A 21,673-nucleotide genomic window follows, 5' to 3' on the forward strand; every position below is an offset into this window, starting at 1 on the left:
CCACATTTATACCAAAATGTATGAAATTAGCCAATAAGTGCTCTCCACAGATTTTTAAATACAAATGGCTCAATGCGAGAAAAATGGGTTTCAATTTGCGAAAGAAAAAAATTCAATGTGGGCTCTTTACTGGAGATCAAACTATAAAAATCAGTCCTGAACTTTTCAAAGATAGTCCAGCAGAAAAACAAATCAGATTTGCAACAATTCGCTCAAAATAATAAGCAAACAAGAGAACAAAATAAAAGATTCACAATAAATCAGAGGAGGTAGAAGGGGAGGGGGGAGGAATGGGGATCTGCATGCCATTAACTGTTACTTTTCCAGTCTTCCTTAGATTCCTGCACTTAAGGCTGTTTACGCTGAAAGATTCAAAACTTAGCTCTCCCGTTGTTACTGTCCTGCCTATGTTTAAAAAAAAACAGAAGACTGGGAAAAGGACAAATATGATTAACATTCTTGATCCTTCAGCTGCCAGCTAAAATGGCTTTATAGTTTGCTACAAGTGCAGACAATACCACTGCTTTGCTGAAGGAAGGATTGAGAGAACAAATGAGACACATACAGCTGAAGTGAATAAATTAGATTTTATGGTGCCCACAAGGCAGTGACAACACGTTTAACAGGTATTTTTCCTCGCGTCTCTTTGGCAGTTCATTATTGCCGCACAGTTTTCGGTAGGTGGATTGTCCAACTCAAGTAAACTACAAGAACAAAAACACATTACAAGACCTCTGAGATTTGAAACTGGCATGACAAATGCCAATGTTGCATCAAATCATGTGGGTCTGTTTATGGGGATATATTAGAATATGCGCTGCAATCCAAGATGCAAATGTCAAAATGTACAAAAGTATCATTAAATTATGAAGGAATAAAATCAATTCATGGTGTTAAATCCAAGAGGTGATAGGATTTTACCCACTTGTGTTAAAATCAAGTTCTTTTGCAGGTTGATCTATTTCTATAATACATAGCCATCAGAAAAGCACAGAGTGTGCAGTTAAACACCAACAGTGGCAGGGAAGCAGCAGGATTCTGCAATATATACTGTAACTATGGTTGGCTAGAAATAAACAGATCTACAGTAACAAGCACTGCTCACTTAATTGGGGTCCCGTGACTGGAGGAATACCAGAGTCCATCACTTCTTGGACAGAGGAAGACTATGATGGTTACCCCCTCAACTCAAATCGCTGACAGCTATTAATTACTATGTGACAGTTCGAAACCAACCCTAGCATAGATTCAGCTGTCTTAGAGTTGCTTCGTAATCAAGCATGTTAGGTGTGATTGCAACATAATGAAAATTAACTTCTTAGCAACTCTTCTGCTCTCATAGTGGAAGGTTTCCTCAAATCTATCAACAATCAAATATAAATTGGGGAAACTGCAGTTCAAATAGTTCCCTATTGATGAATATTAAATAATCTCCAAAATAGCAATTAAACTGATGGCCCAAACACGGAGGAAAAATACCAGCTTTTCTAGGGGCAATTTCATGGTTTACAATTCAGTCATTTAACAACTTTCCAATCCATTTTTCAGATTTTCCAATCAAAAACAATATTGGCTCACTTATGATCTTAACCATTTTCAAGTCAGCAGCTGTAAATCACTGTGCATATCTATGTCAGTATTTACAATAGTATTAGGCAGACTTCCTGTGACAAAAAGATATTAAACTCTTCAAATGTGCATGTCAACCTTCTCACGGATTTCACCGTAGCAAATAAAAACGACAAGGATCAAAAGCAATGTCCATGGCAAGGGCCATAATACCGAAGCTGAATGGGAGACCAAGTGTAACTCTGCTTTTAACTTATCTTTGGACTACTTACAAATTTTATGCACGTCCAGGTCCCTTTACATCTTCTCCCAATTTCCCACATTAAACATGCATAAGGTGTCTGCTGCATCATGCAAATTGGGTGCAAAGTTATTCACATGTCCACCACTTACAATTTAATGGTCAATATATTCATTGAATCCCTACAGTGCAGGAGGCCGCCATTTGGCCCATCGAGCCTGCACCGATCACAATCCCACCCAAGCTCTATTCCCATAACACCACATATTTAGCCTGATAATCCCCCTGGCACCAAGGGACAATTTAGCATGGCAAATCAACCTAACCCGCACATCTTTGGACTGTGGGAGGAAACAGGAGCCCCCGGAGGAAACCCACACAGACACAGGGAGAACGCGCAAACTCCACACAGACAGTGACCCGAGGCCAGAATTGACAGGTCCCTGGCACTGAGAGGCAGCAGTGCTAACCATCGTGCCACCCATTATTATTATATATTAGATAGAATTTAAAATATAGCAGAGAAAGTATTTCTATCTGCGCAGAAAATGCTGTAAATACTCAATGTATTTCCAGCTTATTTGGTTTTTAGTTCAGGTTTCCAGCACCCTCAGTATTCTGAGTGGGCAGGCCATTTGCTTTGAGCAGGGCTGTGGTACAGGAGAGAACTATACTTTAAATTATGGTAATCATCCTTTTAAGAACTCTCTCTCTCTCAGATGATTTCTGGTAAAAGAAAAGCAGTTTGCTTCCAGTAAATGATGTGACCAAGTTGACAGGGATAAACAATAGAATAAAGTGTTAACTATGGGGGAGCAGATTTTGTAGTGCTCTGTTCAAGCAGATTAATTTTGAGTTTAGAATAGGTTGGTAACAGGATACAGCTCTTTCAACAGAATTCAGCTGGAATTCTGTGCTGGCTAAAGTGCAAACTCTTGTTAACTGAGGAACTCTAATGGCTGAATTTCAGTGATAGCCAAGCTGAAGAGAGAAAGTTCTAGATGCAATACTTTCGATCCAGGGAAGATCTGAGCAAAGTTGGCTATACTTAAAAAGATGTTAGCAATGCCTGTGTTGAGCAGAAGTTTACAACCATAGGAGGATTGGAGGAGATTTGAAGAGATAACCTTGCTGCAAGTAAACAGAAGGTCCAAAAAAATCTCAACTGGTATACAAACCCTTGGATCGTTCTCAGACCAAGTGGATAATCTTCCAATTTTGGATAAGTAACTGACCTGAGCTTAGTGAGTGCGCAAGTCAAATGGGTGGAGAAGGCAAGTGGAGGTAAGAAGTTCAGCATAAAGTATTCATTGTATTTGCAATATCTTACATGCAAGTGACTATTTAAGATAGAGTGCAGTTATCCATCTTCTTAGATTTTTGTGAAGCAAAATTCTTTAGATTACAACAGTGGACCTTGTGGCTTAATTATTTTAGTAAATACCTGGGTTCTTGAATTTAAAGAAAACTAAGCATGTTACGTTAGCATTTGCTTTTCAATTATTTCCATCTTTACCTAGCATAATGAGTAACTTGGTTACAAAGGAAAAAAAAAGAATCATGCAAGTCGGATCACAGGTTAATAGAGGAGCATGACAGTTTCCTCAACATTAATTTAAATGGGTGGAAAATTAAACATGCTCCTTTACGAAAGTATGATTTTACCCATCTTATCTCCCCGTACAAGTGGAATGCAAGATCTAACACATTCAGTGTAATAACAGAAAATTCTGCATCTTCAGTCACACTTCATTTCTAAAAAGCCAGCTGCTTCAAAGGTTTGGAGGGAGGAGGGAAGGGGGGGGGGGGGTGTCAACAAATCAGTGCGATGAGTTTATGAACAAGTAGTTTGGACACTACAAGTTACAAAATGTGAATGTTTGATGCAACTGAAATGTACATTTCCCACAGAGATCAAAGAAATGCTATACTCCACTTTTCAGTTACCAAAGTATCTATTTCCAGATCTGCAAAGCAACATTCAAGCTAATCAACGGAAGGAACATAACCCGAGATGATGTACTAAACTAGAGATAATGTTATTTCCTTCCAGCATAGATCATGAAGAATCAGGAGATTCATGCACCAATGAGTAGAGCTATACTATTTACAAGCAATAGTGCCACTAATTTACTTTATTCCATCTCCTTATTTAACATTTCAAGCCCCATCCAGCAGAAAATCTCTCAACCAGAAATAAGCTCTGTAACTTGTTCCCCTAGTCAGTGTTAATTGTTTAAAAACTATTGAAGAGAAAGCTCTTGGACAACCTAAAAGGTTAACCATAAAGAGCAGTTAAGTGAGTACATCTAGCCCACTCTTAAGATAATAAAAAGGAGAACAGCATTAAAAACACACCATCTGGGTTTCTGAGAGATCCCAAGTGTGAATGTTTCAAGAACTATTCTTGTGCAGCACGGGAGTTTTCATAATAAGTTTATACCGCATTTCCAAAGAAACCAAGCAGAAGACACTTGCCCATTCAGCATCAGTGTAACGTTTTGTTCGAATTTAAAGACATTTAACATTTGAAGAGCTTTTCAACAGCATCAACTTTTAACCCATCTAATTTTCCAAGAAACATTACATTGATTACATAGAACAGAATTAATTGCAAGGCATCCCTGATTATCAATATTTAGGTGGAAAAGCAAATAAGCAAAATTTAAAATAATGTGATTTGCCGTTAAGTGCAACTTAATCACCATACAAATGAGTTTTAGAAAATATCTGATGTAGTTGGTATGAAATATTACGTTGTTTTGCAGTGTGCGATCAAAGTGAGCCGGCAAACCAGAAAATATGGAGAGCTGCCAGTGATGCGCACGCACATTGCGAGCTTCAATTAATCCTCGATGAGATATGGTAGAATGAATTAAAATGACAAATTTACAATAATCTGACCTCGTCAAAGAACTGCTGGGTTCTTCGTAGAATATATTTCAGTTCAGTCAACTCTAAAAAGTTACGCTTTAATGCCTCCTGATTGGTGTTGATTTCTTTCAGTTCATTCTCAAGTTTCTCAAAGGTTGCCTGAAAAACAAAAAATAAAGAGATGTCACCTTTAGTTAAAATTCAGTGTGGATTGAAAATTGGAAGTTCCCAGTATTAATTGCACAGTGTATTACAATGCTAGTCTCATACATTGGAGGGGGTTAAGTGATAAACTGCCCAAGCCAGGCTCTGTTGCTGCTGTTAACCTCTGAATCCCAAAAAATATTTCTGCTGTTCAATACACGAGCATAGCTAACAGTCAAACCTATTCCATTTGAGAGCTCTCTCATGGAGGGACTCAATCAACGGTACACAACTGTCTGCAAGATAAAGCCTGAAGCAATAATGGATTTTATTCACTGCATCTTGCTGAAAACCAGCCTGATTCACTAAAAAGTGTAGTTTCGAGAAGTTTATTGAAGGGTTTTAAACTGCAATGAGGTGCTTAACTGGCTCAAAATCATTTGAATTCAAAACTTTATGGCAACACTGCCTTGTATTCACTGCTATTCTTTCTGCAATATACATCAACAGCTATACAGCATTGTCTACTTATTGTGAAGGAATAAACCAGCAAGCAACAAGGGACAGTACAGATTTGATTCTTTACTTACTGCACATGTGTAACGATGCTGGTGGAGAAAGTAACTTTCAGCAAAAAAAAACGTACAGGTGGTTTTCCAGAGTCAAACAATTCAGAGTTAAACTATTGGTTTTCAAACTTACTACTAATAACACCAAAACATTGTGACTGTTAATAGTATAGAGCAAAGAAATAATGCTAATATATGACAGAGAATATACAGAATACAGGGCTCAAGATTACACTCGTGACATGGTTGTCCATCAACTTGCAAACCTGCTAGAGTTGAAGGATCACATCTGATAACTTATGATCCAAGCACATGGTAGATTACTGCTTCTCATTTACCTCCGGGTTTCTAGTACAACTGGAACAGTCCAACATAATAGAATTTGAAGCACAGGAAGAGACTATTTGACTCTATTTGCCTGTGTCTATGTTTATATTTCACATAAGTGTCCTCTCTAATTACCTTTTCCCATTTTGCTCCATCTGGGTGTCTTACTGCATAAATTGCAAAAGGCTACCATGCAGGTACAGCAAGTAATTAGGAAAGCTGAATGTTATCATTTATTGCAAGCGGAATGGAATACAAAAGTACCGAGGTTATTCTTCAGTTATACAGAGCACTCGTGAGACCACATCTGGAATACTGTGTAGAATATTGGTCACCTTATTTAAGGAAGAATGTAAAATGCAGATGTAAAAACAGTTCAAAGATTTATCAGACTAATATCCAGAGTGGGCAGGTTGGCATATCAGGAAAGGTTAGACAGGCTAGGCTTGTATCCGCTGGCATTCAGAAGAGCAAGAGGCAACTTGATTGAAACATGCAAGATCCTGAGGGGTCAGGAAGTTTCCTCTTGTGGCAGAATCAAGAACTAGATGTTGCTGTCTAAAAATAAAAGGCCGTCCATTTAAAATGGAGATGAGGCAAAACATTTTCTCAGAGGGTCGTGAATCTTTGGAACACTTCCTCAAAAGGTGGTGGAAGCAGAGTCTTTGAATATTTTTTAAGGCAGAAGTGGATAGCTTTTTGGTAGGCAAATAGGGAACGGTTATCAGGGTGGGCGGGGTTGCAGACTTGAGGTTACTATCAGATCAGCCATGATCTTATCAAACGGCAGAGCAGGCTTGTGGGGCCGAATTACCTTCTCCTGCTCTTTGTCCGTATGTTCAAATAAATATTTAAGTACAGCAGGCAACTGTGTCATGTTTGAGAGTCCATGTCCCAATTGGAGGCAAACTGATGTCAGTGGAACTGCTATAGGAACTTTTATTAACAATTGGTGATTAAGCAACTAATCCCTTCTCATCTATTCAGTGCACTCAGTCCAGTTCTCAACTTAAGCAAGAGAGCTCTCTTCAAAAATACATCATGGACCTAATATCATAATCAATAATTGTCTCTCTCAAACACGTGTAGACTGATCTTTCCAATAACTGGATTGAAGAAATCGTGTACAATGATCAGATTTTGGCATCGTATGGAAATTTTAATTTCCTGTTTTAAGTTGGCTATTAAAGTATAAAAACATTGACAACATAACTATTCCTGCATCACTAGCTGCATGAACAAGAATCCCAATTCATAAACTCACACGAACATTGCAATATAAATCTTTGGCACATATAGGGTTAATGTTGGACTGAGTACAGTACTTCCCACAGTGATGCAAGAGAACACATGACCCACACCTCATAGTCAGTCAAGTGTTGGGACAGAACAGTGTGCACAAGCATGGAGACAGCTGCCAGCTTGAATCCTTTAATGTATTTGTGTACAGAGTGTTGTTCTTAAGACTACAAAGATTTGATTAAGACCTACCAAAATGTATCCAACACCCTACATCAGAAGGGAAGGAGGCATTTATAAAGCAAATATATACATTTTGTTTCATGTAAACCAAGGGGAACCTCCCCATCATGGTCCATTAGATACATATAAAGGAGACAAGTGCAGTGAGTCCTAATCTCCATAATTCCTCTTATGTGCTACACTGGGAGACAGGAATCCCTTCCTGTCCTATTGAAGCACACTGTCTGGAGCAATATACCCAAGGGAGTCACAAAAAATGCTGACAAAAGTAAAAACCATTACCAGACTAATTTTCTGCATAAACATATACGTTAACAATTCACTTTGAAGTAGAGGCTATCTTCCAGTAGCTCATATTATTCCATTTGTCACCATGGAAAGAAAATTGCCAGCATGCAAGCATTGGATCAACCTGCAGTAATCCGACTCACAAACTACTTAAGATTAGTTAACTGAGCAAAGGTCACACGAATCCTGAAGAGAAGTTCATGCTTGTGAGCCTGAGAAACAGTAACAATCATCTTTCGCAGAATCATTGCCCTTATGAGAAAATTAACTTCTAATGCCCAACTTGCTTACTTCCAAGTCAATCATGTCACGAGGAAAAGGAACCTCGGGATTTTCTCCAGTATCCAAAATTGCAAGGTTTGCTTTTCGGATTTCCTTTTCGACAAAACCTGTAAACAATATACAGTCAGGATATTTGAAGCAATGTCAGACTTATATTCAACATAGAAACAGTTATCTGCCAAGAAACAAATACTTTATTTATTCTTCTTTCTATGCTCATTTCTGGCTGCTTAAAAATAACTTTCTATTCAAGATAAATGCTGTTACTTAGTTTTCATTCCTGAGCCTTAATACGATTCTAGTATCACATCAATTAATATTGTTTAAATGCAAGACAATTTAAATAGTACATCAAGTCAAGATGCGTAGGGTAAAGGGATTAGCGGGTAAATATGTAGGGATATGGGGGTAGGGCCTGGGTGGGATTGTGGTCGGTGCAGACTCAATGGGTCAATGGCCTCTTTCTGCACTGTAGGGTTTCTATGAAGTATAGTAAACTGTTATCCAGCACTGCTGCAACCGGAAAGCTCTATTAACCAGAACTGACCTGACATCCCCAATGCACTTCAACTTAAAACAATTCAAAAGTTACCCGGAAAGCAAAGATTTCCCAGTGCTGTCGAGTCACCTAGCCAAGCTGACAGCTTCTCTTATTGGTAACCACCATTGTAATGTGTGTGTTTGGCATTGCGCTGTGCATCATCATTAATTATAAACCCCACCCTGCTATTATGGCATCCAATAAACCAGAGAAAAGCAAAGAAGAAAAGAGCAAGGGTAGCGTTGGCATTAAAACAGAAAATGGACATTTGTAGATGTATTGAATAGGCGTGAATCAGAAAGTTTTGATGGAAGAATATAATGTTGGCTCATTCATGATATACACTATCACAGTTCAAAAGGATCAACTGCCAAAGAATAGCTAGTTCTGAATCACAAAGTTGAAGAACACTATACTCCTAAAATTTGAGCAATTGCACAATGTGCATTTTACAGTGTGTGTGTGTGTGTGTGTGTGTGTGTGGGGGGGGGGGGGAGGGAGAGGAGGAGAGAGAGAGAGAGAGAGGGGTTTATGGGAGAGAGACGTTTAGCTCAGTGAGCTGGACAGCTGGTTAGCTGGTTTTGCGATGCTGAGCGGTGCCAACAACGCAAATTCAATTCCCGCACTGGCTGAGGTTATTCACGAGGGCCTGACTTCTCAAACTTGCGTCTCGCCCGAGGTGTGGCGACCCTCAGGTTAAATCACCACCAATCAGCTCTCCCCCTCAAAAGAGAGAGCAGCCTATGGTCATCTGGGACATTGGCGACTTTACTGTTTTAACACCCCATTTATGATTAATCAGGACCACCCATTCAAGGAGCATGCTGGATAACTAAAATTTTAACAGCATTAAAAAAAAGGACAGTGCGGTTTTTGTTCTCACTATTGTTTCCAAAGGCTATCGTTTCAATTAGGAAAAACAAACAGATGGAATTGCTTGACACAGTGGAAGCATCCTGCAGCTTCCTCAGTATTCTAACTTTGTGACAAGCGCCTTCTACAAACATGCGGATACTCACGGAGTTTACGATCCATTTCTTCACAACGACGAACCTCATTTACAAATTTGCGCTGAAATACATTCACATCTGGATTTAACTGTACAGAGGGAGAAAGAACAAATGTAACTAAAAGCAGTAGAATTTGTGATGCTTAAATAAAACATGAGTTACAATAAAATGTTATTTACAGCTTTTCTGACTGACAAAAGCTTGAAGCACTGACATTTTGAAATTCTGTCATATTGATGTACATCTTGGAGAAATACAATGGGGCACATTTACTGACACAATGTGTATTAGTTCAATAACATGTCCTTCTATCTCCACGGCACCAGTTACCAAATTCAGTCATGAGGGCGAATACACCAAAGGTTCCACATACTCTCAAAGAAAGTTGCACAAAGGTAAAAATGAAGTTTGTGATTGCAAATTTCTCTCAAGATACTTAGCAAAGGCAACTGGCAGCAATCAACCGCTGAACCCAGAACCTCACAGCTGAGAAATGCTTTGTGACGCTTCAACATCTAAATGAATATACAAGAAATAATAGAACCCCTACAGTGCAGGAGGCCATTCGGCCCACCAAATCTACGCCGACCACAACCCCACCCAGGTCTTAATTCCGTAATCCCACATATTTACCCTGTTAATCTCCTGACACTAGGGTCAATTTTAGCATGGTCAATCAACCTAATCCACACAACCGGAGCACTGAGGAAACCCATGCAGACATGGGGGAGAATGTGCAAACTCCACTGTTGCTCAGTTGGAACGGACCTGTAGTCAACCGACTGCTGAACCCAGAATCTCTCAGCTGAGAAATGCTTTAAGAAATGTGCTATTTAGATGTTGAAGGCATACATGCTTTTTGATGCTTCAATATCGAAATGGAAATGAGAAATGATAAAAATTGCAAAAGCAGTCATGTCTGTGTGTTTTAAATTTGGATACTGCCTATGAGGTAGACTGAGATTTAAGGTTCAAGGATTTGCCAAAGGAAAATCGCTGGAAAAGTGATATGTCAACCATGGGCTAGCAACAAAAAAAAAGTGTACAGGGGAAACTACCTGGGGAGCAATTTCAAGTAGTGACATTGAATCCTTGGGGCAAAGGACAAGCTAGAAAGAGCCCCAACAAAAATCAGACAATTCAGCTTTGCCTGCACTATGGAAAGCCATGCAAGTTTGCAATTAAGCCCGACAGCCACAGATGCCAATGTACTAAGTGAAGGTGCAGATCAAGAGCAAACAAAGGAGTAAGGCCAATGAACAGAGATAAACTGACTTTTCTGAATGGCCCTGACTACACACATGTAATGTGTCACCCTGCTGATCCTGCCTAGTTCTTTGAGTCAGATTTCCACTCCATCTGACGAAGGAGCTGTGCTCCGAAAGCTTATGGTATTTGCTACCAAATAAACCTGTTGGACTTTAACCTGGTGTTGTGAGACTTCTTACTGTAGTTCTTTGAGGACATTATCAGAGCTAAGTTATCATCGTGATGGGAAAAGTGAGTTTGGCTTTGTTATCTGTTAGAGGGGTTTTGGATAATCTGGAACTAAAAAGACTAATAGATCAAGTTAGACTAATTTAGAGTAAATATAGAATAGAAAAAATACAAAGTATCTGGAGTTAAGGGTACAGTTTGCATAGAAAAATAGAATTTAAACATGCATCTTTTTTAAGGATATTATATTTTGTATTAAAAGCATACACATTGGCTAATGTCACTCGAGGACATGATTGGATACAGCTGAGCGAGAAGAACACATTCCTTGAAAACAATACAGCTATTGAGTGAAGCAAAAAGAACTCTTATCGGGGGGGCTTCCCAGACGGTAGAATGAACAGCAATACAATTTTCCCGATAAGGGGTTGCTAAGTAGACAGTGGGAAAAGAACTTTTGAACTCTACGGACTTGGGTATTGCGGTTGCCACGAGACAGTAGGAAAGAACTTTGACTTTTCAGACCCATGCATTCTCATGCTGCCAGAGCGTAGAATGTCAAGGTACTAAAATGATTTGCTCATCCTAGCCAGGCGTGAGCCAAAGAGGCGGGCAATTGAGTTTTGAAAAGTGTATAATTGTAATACAGATAACAATGCACGATGGAACAGTGGTTAGCACTGCTGCCTCACAGCGCCAGGGACCCGGGTTCGATTCCCGGCTTGGGTCACTGTCTGTGTGGAGTCTACACGTTCTCCCCATGTCTGCATGGGTTTCTTCCGGGTGCTCCGGTTTCCTCCTGCAGTCCGAAAGATGTGCTGGTTAGATGCGTTGGCCATGCTAAATTCTCCCTCAGTGTGCCTGAACAGGCGCCGGAGTGTGGCGACGGGGGGATTTTCACAGTAACTTCATTGCAGTGTTAATGTAAGCCTACTTGTGACATGAATAAATAAACTTAAAAAGGATTATGCATTATTGTGGTTTTGTTTTGTTTATAATTGATAAAAGCTGCTAATTTTCTTTCCGTACATGTCAACTATATTCTTAAAATGAACTTGGTCTGTTAAAAACTCCCTTGTGGGTCATTTGAATCATACCTGAATTGAAACGCATCATGCTTATCCTAGCCAAATTCAAAGTGCAAAACTTAAGATCTAGGCAGGCTTCATAAAACACTTTGGAGTTTCTGACCTGAATTATAAGACTCTCTCCCACTTCCCTCCTCCTCTCCCCCACCCCTGCCAAAACATAAAACATGCTTGGTTCATGAAACCATGGCCCCCATTCCCCATATACACAGCCCCATAGCAAACTGGACAGCCCCATGAATTAGCAGGAAAGCAAACACAGTTTCTTGTAGACAAACAGGGAGGTCACACATTAATTTTGTACAATTAGGCAAGTCAGTAAAATGCATCAACTTACATCTCGAAATTGGACCATTCCAAGCTCTCCCAACTCACTGACACAACAGTAAGCAGCTTCTGACTGTAAGAAAAGCTGCGCCAGTGTCATCTCCTCACTCCGGAAGAGCTCCCCCATGATGAAGCACTGGAGTAGTCCAAACTGTTTTCAATAAATGATGTCTCTATTGATCTAAAAAAACAATGGAGGAAATGTTACCCACCTATATAGTATTGAATGACAATGTATGTTGTTTCAATGTTAGAAAAGAAAATGTTCAATTCCAAAACACATTTGTTTACAAAGATGGGGACCATTACAAACTAATGCATTTACTGACTAGATGTCTACATAATTGTAATGGAATAAGATCTTCTTAAATTTGGTATGCACTGAAGGTGAAGGAAGTTGGGAAAGGCAGGTGAAAAGCCAGGAGGAACAATGGGGAGGTATCACAACCTCTATGAACAAACATATAGCATCACGGATGCAACATTGCATTAAAATGAACATTTCCCCCCATTGGTATTTAAAACAAAATGTTATGACAGTCTAGCTTATGCCTATTACACATCTTAATAAGGTCAACACCAAAACTCTAACAAGATTAAATACAGATGCACTGTCAACACCATACTAGTTGCATTAGAAAATTGCCCTTTACCCCAGCAGAGATGGGACTTCAAGCTTTCTTTGATCAGCATTACTCAAACTGAAATTTGCGGACCACCAGAAAACCACAGCGAACTTCCGAAGGATCTGGAGCAGCTTACAGCTGGGCATCATGGTTAGCAGCAAGTGTGAGAGCAGCAGCTGAAAGCGTGCTCTGTTTCTCCAATGTTCCTGTTTTTTTACTTTCTCTCTCCAGGCATCTGCCCTTTCTGGACACCCTCCCAAGATTGATGAAATTAACCCAAGAAACAAACACATTTGTCTCACTAATATCCGGAAGTAAATGCCTGTCTTTGTAACACTTTATATTTAGATAGCACCTTTGATGTAACAATATCCCAATGAGCTTCACAGGAACAGTATAAAATAAGCGATGTATGGAGATATTAGACCAGATGACCAAAGGTTTGGTCAAGATGTAGGTTTTTAAAAAGGTCTTCAAGGAAGAAAGAGGGGTAAAGAAGGAGGACATTCCAGAGTTTTGGAATCTTGGCAGGTGAAGGTGCAGCTTATCAATAATGAAGCGATTAAAACCAGGAATGAAGTGGCCAGAATGGAGAAGGGATGAGGCCAGAATGGAGGAGAAGAGGAGATGAGGCCATGGAGGCATTTGGAAACAAGAATGAACATTTTAAAACCTAAACTTCACCTAATCAGGATCCAATGCAAGCCAGTGAGAACAGGTTCAATAGGTGACTGGAACCTGGGTGTGCATTAAGGTTTCTCACACTTAGAGAGTAGAATGTGGGAGAACAGTCAAGAGTACATTAAAATAGTCAATCTAGAGGTAACAAAGGCAGGAATGAGGGTTTCAACTTAAAAGCATTAAACCTGCAGCACCTTCACATTATGGGTATTTTACAGTATTGGAGTTTAGATGGAGGGACTTCAATTACTATTCCATTTGAAAGGGGGTCCTTCAACCAAAAGATGTTTGAAAAGGACTGTCCCTGACTTGGTTTTATTTTTGTGTTAAGTAATGCAAATACTACCGTGCAGCATATTCTGAGGAAATAATGGACTTGAGTTGGAAACAAGTACCAAAATAAGTAGATCTTCACCAATCCGTACCACTTACCTATCCTGCTATGACATAACTGATGCAAAAGTCAATTGTACTGAAGGTTTCAAGGTCCAGTACAGATACATGAGAATTTATGCAATATATTGATTAAAGTTTTCCGTACAATGCATGTACTGTGATTTTACTTTCAGAATCAGTCAAACACTAAAAGTTATGATACTTGTACATTTCAATCGACTCCATTATCACACTCAATTTTCATACAAAACTCAGTCGTACAAATAATTAGCAACAATATAGAACATAGAACATTACAGCGCAGTACAGGCCCTTCAGCCCTCAATGTTGCTCCGACCAGTGAAATCAATCTAAAGCCCCTCTAATCTACACTATTCCAATATCATCCATATGTTTATCCAATAACCATTTGAATGCTCTTAATGTTGACGAGTCCACTACTGCTGCAGGCAGGGCATTCCACGCCCTTACTCCTCTCTGAGTAAAGAACCTACCTCTAACATCTGTCCTATATCTATCACCCCTCAATTTAAAGCTATGTCCCCTCGTGTTAGCCATCACCATCCGAGGAAAAAGGCTCTCACTATCCACCCTATCTAATCCTCTGATCATCTTGTATGCCTCTATTAAGTCACCTCTTAACCTTCTTCTCTCTAACGAAAACAACCTCAAGTCCCTCAGCCTTTCCTCATACGATCTTCCCACCATACCAGGCAACATCCTGGTAAATCTCCTCTGCACCCTTTCCAACACTTCCACATCTTTCCTATAATGCAGCGACCAGAACTGTACGCAATACTCCAAATGCGGCCACACCAGAGTTTTGTACAGTTGCAGCATGACCTCATGGCTCCGAAACTCAATACCTCTACCAATAAAAGCTAACACACCGTACGCCTTCTTAACAACCGTATCAACCTGGGTGCCAACTTTCAGGGATCTATGCACATGGACACCCAGATCCCTCTGTTCATCCACACTACCAAGTATCTTACCATTAGCCCAGTACTCTGTATTCCTGTTACTCCTTCCAAAGTGAATCACCTCACACTTTTCCGCATTAAACTCCATTTTCCACCTCTCAGCCCAGCTCTGCAGCTTATCTATGTCCCTTTGTAGCCTGCCACTTCCCTCCGCACTGTCTACAACTCCACCGACTTTAGTGTCATCCGCAAATTTACTAATCCATCCTTCTGTGCCCTCATCCAGGTCATTTATAAAAATGACAAACAGCAGTGGCCCCAAAACAGATCCTTGCGGTACACCACTAGTAACTGAACTCCAGGATGAATATTTCCCATCAACCACCACCCTCTGTTTTCTTACAGCTAGCCAATTCCTGATCCAAACCACTAAATCACCCTCAATCCCATATGTCCGTATTTTCTGCAATAGCTTACCATGGGGAACCTTATCAAACGCTTTGCTGAAATCCATATACACCACATCAACCGCTTTACCCTCATCCACCTCTTTTGTCACCTTCTCAAAAGAACTCAATAAGGTTTGAGGCACGACCTACCCTTCACAAAACCATGCTGACTATCCCTAATCAAATTATTCTTTTCTAGATGATTATAAATCCTATCTCTTATAATCCTTTCCCACAACAGAAGTAAGGCTCACCGGTCTATAATTACCAGGGTTGTCCCTACTCCCCTTCTTGAACAAGGGGACAACATTTGCTATCCTCCAGTCTTCTGGCACTGTTCCTGTAGACAATGACGACACAAAGATCAAAGCCAAAGGCTCTGCAATCTCCTCTCTCGCCTCCCAGAGAATCCTAGGATAAATCCCATTTGGCCCAGGGAACTTATCTATTTTTACCCTTTCCAGAATTGCTAACACCTCCTCCTTATGAACCTCAATCCCGTCCAGTCCAACAGCCTGCCTCTCAGTACTCCCCTCGACAACACTGTCCCTCTCCAGTGTGAATACCGACGAAAAATATTCATTTAGTGCCTCTCCTATCTCTTCAGACTCCACGCACAACTTCCCACTACTGTCCTTGACTGGCCCTAATCTTACCCTCGTCGTTCTTTTACTCCTGACATACCTATAGAATGCTTTAGGGTTTACCTTGATCCTACCTGCCAAAGACTTCTCATGTCCCCTCCGGGCTCTTCTCAACTCTTTCTTTAGGTCCTTCCTGGCTAACTTGTAACTCTCAAGCGCCCTAACTGAGCCTTCACGTCTCATCTTAACGCAAGTCTCCTTCTTCCTCTTCACAAGAGATTCAACCTCTTTAGTAAACCACGGTTCCCTCACACGACTGCTTCCTCCCTGCCTGACAGGTACATATTTATCGAGGACGCGTAGTAGCTGTTCCTTGAACAAGCTCCACATTACAATTGTGCCCATCCCCTGCAGTTTCCTTCCCCAACCTATGCCACCTAAATCTCGCCTAATTGCATCATAATTTCCTTTCCCCCAGCTATAACTCTTGCCCTTCTGTATATACCTATTCCTTTCCATTGCTAAGGTAAACGTAATCGAATTGTGGTCACTATCACCAAAGTGCTCACCTACCTCCAAATCTAACACCTGGCCTGGTTCATTACCCAGTACCAAATCCAATGTGGCCTCGCCTCTTGTTGCTCAATCTACATAGTGAGTCAGGAAGCCTTCCTGCACACATTGGACAAAAACTGACCCCTCTAAAGTACTCGAACTATAGCTTTTCCAGTCAATATTTGTAAAGTTAAAGTCCCCCATAACAACTACCCTGTTACTTTCGCTCCTATCCAGAATCATCTTTGCAATCCTTTCCTCTACATCTCTGGAACTTTTCGGAGATCTATAAAAAACTCCCTACAGGGTGACCTCTCCTTTCCTGTTTCTAACCTCAGCCCAAACTACCTCAGTAGACGAGTCCTCATCAAATGTCCTTTCTGCCACCGTAATTCTGTCCTTGACTAACAATGCCACGCCTCCCCGTCTTTTACCACCTTCCCTGCACTTACTGAAACATCTAAACCCTGGAACCTGCAACAACCATTCCTGTCCCTGTTCTATCCATGTCTCCGAGATGGCCACAACATCGAAATCCCAGGTACCAACCCATGCTGCAAGCTCACCCACCTTATTCCGGATGCTCCTGGCGTTGAAGTATACACACTTCAAACTGCCTTCCTGCCTGCCAGTACACGGCTGTTCTCTCAACCTCCAGTACACCGGAGCTACAATTCAGGTACCCACCCCCCTGCTGAATTAGTTTAAACCCTCCCGAAGAGCATTAGCAAATTCCACCCCCCCCCCCCCCCAAAAGATATTGGTACCCCTCTGGTTCAGGTGCAGATCATCCTGTTTGTAGAGGTCCCACCTACCCCAGAAAGAGCCCCAATTGTCCAGGTATCTGAATCCCTCCCTCCTGCACCATCCCTGTAACCACGTGTTCAACTGCTCTCTCTCCCTATTCCTCTCCTCACTATCACGTGGCACGGGTAACAAACCAGAGATAACAACTTTGTTTGTTCTAGCCCTAAACTTCCACCCTAACTCCCCGAATTTCTGCCTTACATCCCCATCCCTTTTCCTACCTATGTCTTGAGTGCCTATGTGAACCACAACTTGGAGCTGGTCGCCCCTCCCCCTTAAGGATTTTGAAAACACGATCCGAGACATCGTGGACTCTGGCTCCTGGGAGGCAACACACCAACCGCGAGTCTCTCTCGTTCCCGCAGAATCTCCTATCCGTCCCTTTAACTACGGGGTCCCCAATGACTAATCCTCTACTCCTCTCCCCCCTTCCCTTCTGAGCAACAAGGACAGACTCTGAGCCAGTGACCTGTACACCATGGCTTACCCCTGCTAAGTCGTCGTCCCCCCCCCCCCCCCCCCCCCCCAAACAGCATCCAAAAGTGTACTGTCCCCAATTTCTACTACATTTATTTTTTCTCCCCCCACTTGAACGGCTCCCTGTACCATGGTGCTGTGGTCAGTTTGCTCATCCTCCCTTTCCCTACCCTTTTGAGCTGCCGGGTCGGACTCTGTGCCGGAGGCACAGCCACTGTTGCTGCCCCCAGGTAGGCTGCTCCCCCCAACAGCACTCAAACAGGAGTACTTATTTTTAAGGGGCACAGCCACTCTAGTACTTGACCTTTCCCCTTCCTGTGACCCACGTGTCTTCCTCCTGTGGCCCCGGTGTGACCACCTGCCTGTAACTCCTATTTATCAGCTCCTCATTTTCCCTGACCAGACGAAGGTCATCGAGCCGCAGCTCCAGTACCGTAACGCGGTCCCTTAGGAGCTGCAGTTCAATGCAACCGGTGCAGATATGGATGTCCGGGAGGCTAGTTGACTCCAGGAACGCCCACATTCGACACCGAGAACAACAAACTGGATTTTCACTCATAATTCCCCTTTCTTCAAGTACACTGGTAAAACTACGAGATGAACCTAACATGCCTCGCCCGTTTCCGACTAAGCCCGTTGAGCCAAAGCCCTTCAGCCCTCACTCTGCTACCTGCTCACTCCGCTGCCCGCTGGGTAGTGCGGCCTGCTCTTAACCCTCCCGCGCTGAAAAAAAAAACCTACACCCTTCCCACAAGACCCCACAGCTACTTCCCATTTGTACTTTAAAGTTTTAAAAAATAAAGCCCGCAAAAAAAAGTAATGTTAAAAATCGATCTCTTACCCCAGACTCCTGCAACAAATCACTCCTTTTTGCCTCGCTATGGATGAACAAATATGATACAAATATGTATTTGCTGTCTTATTTGCACGGAAACAGAAGTTAGTTAGCTGTCCTGGAGTGGAGCCCTCCACACAATTTTGCTAGCCACAATAGTTGTAATAATTTTAATACAAAATTCTACACCTTTTCTTCACATCACTTAATACCTTCTTCTCAACTCAGAACACTAACGTTCAGAAGTTTAATTTATTCGTAAAGTTCACAATTATTTTCAAGGTGCATAGACCTAGTGTCAAGTTTTTTTTTAATGCTTTGAAATAGTGAAACAGCAAACTGAAACAGACTTCAAAATGTCACCGTGTCATTCTGTTCAGTAACAAATGAATATTTCCATAGTTGCGGTTTATAGAACATAAAAGTATCACTATTTTCTCAAGCGTGACAATGGTGGAGCCTCCCCAGCTCCAATCAACATGCTCTGACAAGCATCTAAGACAGTAAGAATTTTAACAACACCAGGTTAAAGTCCAACAGGTTTATTTGGTAGCAAATGCCATTAGCTTTCGGAGCGCTACTCCTTCATCAGATGGAGTGGATATCTGCTCTCAAACAGGGCACACAGAGACACACAATCAAGTTACAGAATACTGATTAGACCTAGTGTCAAGTTTTTTTTTAATGCTTTGAAATCGTGAAACAGCAAACTGAAACAGACTTCAAAATGTCACCGTGTCATTCTGTTCAGTAGCACATGAATATTTCCATAGTTGCGGTTTACAGAACATAAAAATATCACTAGGTCTTAAAGATACAGACAATGTGAGTGGAGTGGTGTTGTTAAAACTCTTACTGTTTTTACCCCAGTCCAACACCGGCATCTCCACAGCATCGAAGACGACAGTATTAATCATTAATAACCATGCTTCCAAACTAAAGAACCATTAATATATGTGACATCTGTACTGCAGATATGAAAACAATTAGATGGTTCTATTATCTAAATCTGAAACTGTTTCACATGAATTAAAACCATCCCCACCACAACCACGTTCATACATTACAATAATTAGTATATTTAACAGAGCAAAGCATTCCAAGGCACCTCAGAACAGCATTATTAAGAAAGCACCGAGCCATAAAGATATCAGATGACCAATAACTTCGTCAAAAGGATCAGTTAAGGAGTGCCCTTTGAGTGTCTTAAAGGAAGAAAAAGGGAGTGATTCTGGAGCTCAGGCAGTTGAAAACACAGCTTCTAATGGTTGAGCAGTTAAAATCAAGGGTCAGAACTGGAGGAGCGCAAAAGATCTCAGAGACTTTCAAGAGGCTATAGAGATAGGGAAGAGCAAGGACAGGGAGGGATTGAGAAGATTTTTTTAAAAAATCAAGGCATTGATGGACCAGAAGTCAATGTAGGTCAATGTATACCACTACAGTAATTGATTTCATTCGAAAGTATGTGGAAGACTGTGTGCCAATAAAGCAAATCCATGCGTTTCCAACCGGAAACCATGGATGAACAGGGATAAGCACAGTAAGAAGTCTCACAACACCAGGTTAAAGTCCAACAGGTTTATTTGGTAGCAAATACCATTTGCCGGCATCTCCACATCATGAACAGGGATATCCACTGTCTGAAGTCCAGGTTTGAGGTGTTCAAGTCAGACGACGCTGACCTATACAAGAAAGCCAGATATGATCTAAGGAGATCCATCAAAGATGCCAAAAGACAGTACTGGACCAAGCTAGAATCCAGGCTAGCCACACCTGACCCCCGCCAACTATGGCAAGGTCGGCAAGATATAACAGGCTACAAAATGAAGGTAAAATCGCCTGCTTCAATGCATCCCTCCTCGATGAGCTCAACACATTCTATGCCCGTTTTGGGCAAGAGGTCAGCGAGAGCATGCCCTCCATCTCAGAAGCCTCAGACCAACCTGTATCCGAGGTCACCATTGCCGACGTCAGAACAGCTTATTCATTAATAACCATGCTTCCAAACTAAAGAACCATTAATATATGTGACATCTGTACTGCAGATATGAAAACAATTAGATGGTTCTATTATCTAAATCTGAAACTGTTTCACATGAATTAAAACCATCCCCACCACAACCACATTCATACATTACAATAATTAGTATATTTAACAGAGCAAAGCATTCCAAGGCACCTCAGAACAGCATTATTAAGAAAGCACCGAGCCATAAAGATATCAGATGACCAATAACTTCGTCAAAAGGATCAGTTAAGGAGTGCCCTTTGAGTGTCTTAAAGGAAGAAAAAGGGAGTGATTCTGGAGCTCAGGCAGTTGAAAACACAGCTTCTAATGGTTGAGCAGTTAAAATCAAGGGTCAGAACTGGAGGAGCGCAAAAGATCTCAGCGACTGACCCAGATGGGGTACCCAGACAAGCACTTAGGTTCTGCATGGACCAGCTGGCGGGGGTATTCACAAGCGTCTTCAACATCTCTTTACACCAACCTGGAGGTCCCTACCTGCTTCAAGACGACGACCATCATCCCAGTACCAAAGAAAAGTCAGGCAGCGTGCCTTAATGACTATTGTCTGGTGGCTCTGACATCCATCATTATAAAGTGCATCAAAAGGTTAGTCATGGCACAAATCAATTCCTGCCTCCCAGACTGCCCAGATCCACTACAGTTCACCTATCGCCACAACAGCTCCACAGCATTCCTGGCCCTACATTCAACCCTGGAACACCGAAATAACAAAGACAACTATGTCAGACTCCTATGCATAGACTACAGCTCAGCTTTTAACACCATTATTTTTGGAGATGAGTCTCGTAGACTTCATGGTCTGGGGCTCGGCTCCTCCCTCTGCAACTGATCCGAGACTTCGTAGCCCACAGACCACAGTTAGAAAAGATAGGCAACACCTCCTCCACGATCAACCTCAACACTTGTGCTCTGCAAGGCTGTGTCCTCAGCCCATACAATACTCCTTATACACCTCTGGCTGTGTGGCCAAATTCCCTCCAACTTTATTTTCAAGTTTGCTGATGACACCACCATTGTGGGTCGGATCTCAAACAATGATGAGACACAGTAGAGGAAAGAGAGAGAGAATCTGGTGAACTGGTGCGATGACAATCTCTCCCTCGGTCAACAAAACAAAGATGATAGTTATCGT

General features: G+C 41.5%; 1 protein-coding gene across 6 annotated transcripts in view; it reads right to left on the bottom strand.

Moving 5' to 3' along the window:
• LOC144500696 (V-type proton ATPase 116 kDa subunit a 1) overlaps positions 1–21,673 on the bottom strand; it is an 83,359-nt gene that overhangs the window by 59,765 nt on the left and 1,921 nt on the right. For all 6 annotated transcript variants that reach the window (XM_078224023.1, XM_078224019.1, XM_078224024.1 and 3 more), the window contains exons 2-5: positions 12,190–12,360; positions 9,337–9,415; positions 7,786–7,883; positions 4,715–4,843 (exon numbers count right to left, since the gene is read on the bottom strand). In XM_078224023.1, the coding sequence (XP_078080149.1) occupies positions 4,715–4,843; positions 7,786–7,883; positions 9,337–9,415; positions 12,190–12,306 (423 nt within the window). In that variant the 5' untranslated portion in view covers positions 12,307–12,360. The remainder of the gene's footprint in view (positions 1–4,714; positions 4,844–7,785; positions 7,884–9,336; positions 9,416–12,189; positions 12,361–21,673) is intronic.

Source organism: Mustelus asterias, chromosome 11 (genome assembly GCF_964213995.1).
Source record: "Mustelus asterias chromosome 11, sMusAst1.hap1.1, whole genome shotgun sequence".
NCBI classification, from domain to species: Eukaryota; Metazoa; Chordata; class Chondrichthyes; order Carcharhiniformes; family Triakidae; genus Mustelus; species Mustelus asterias.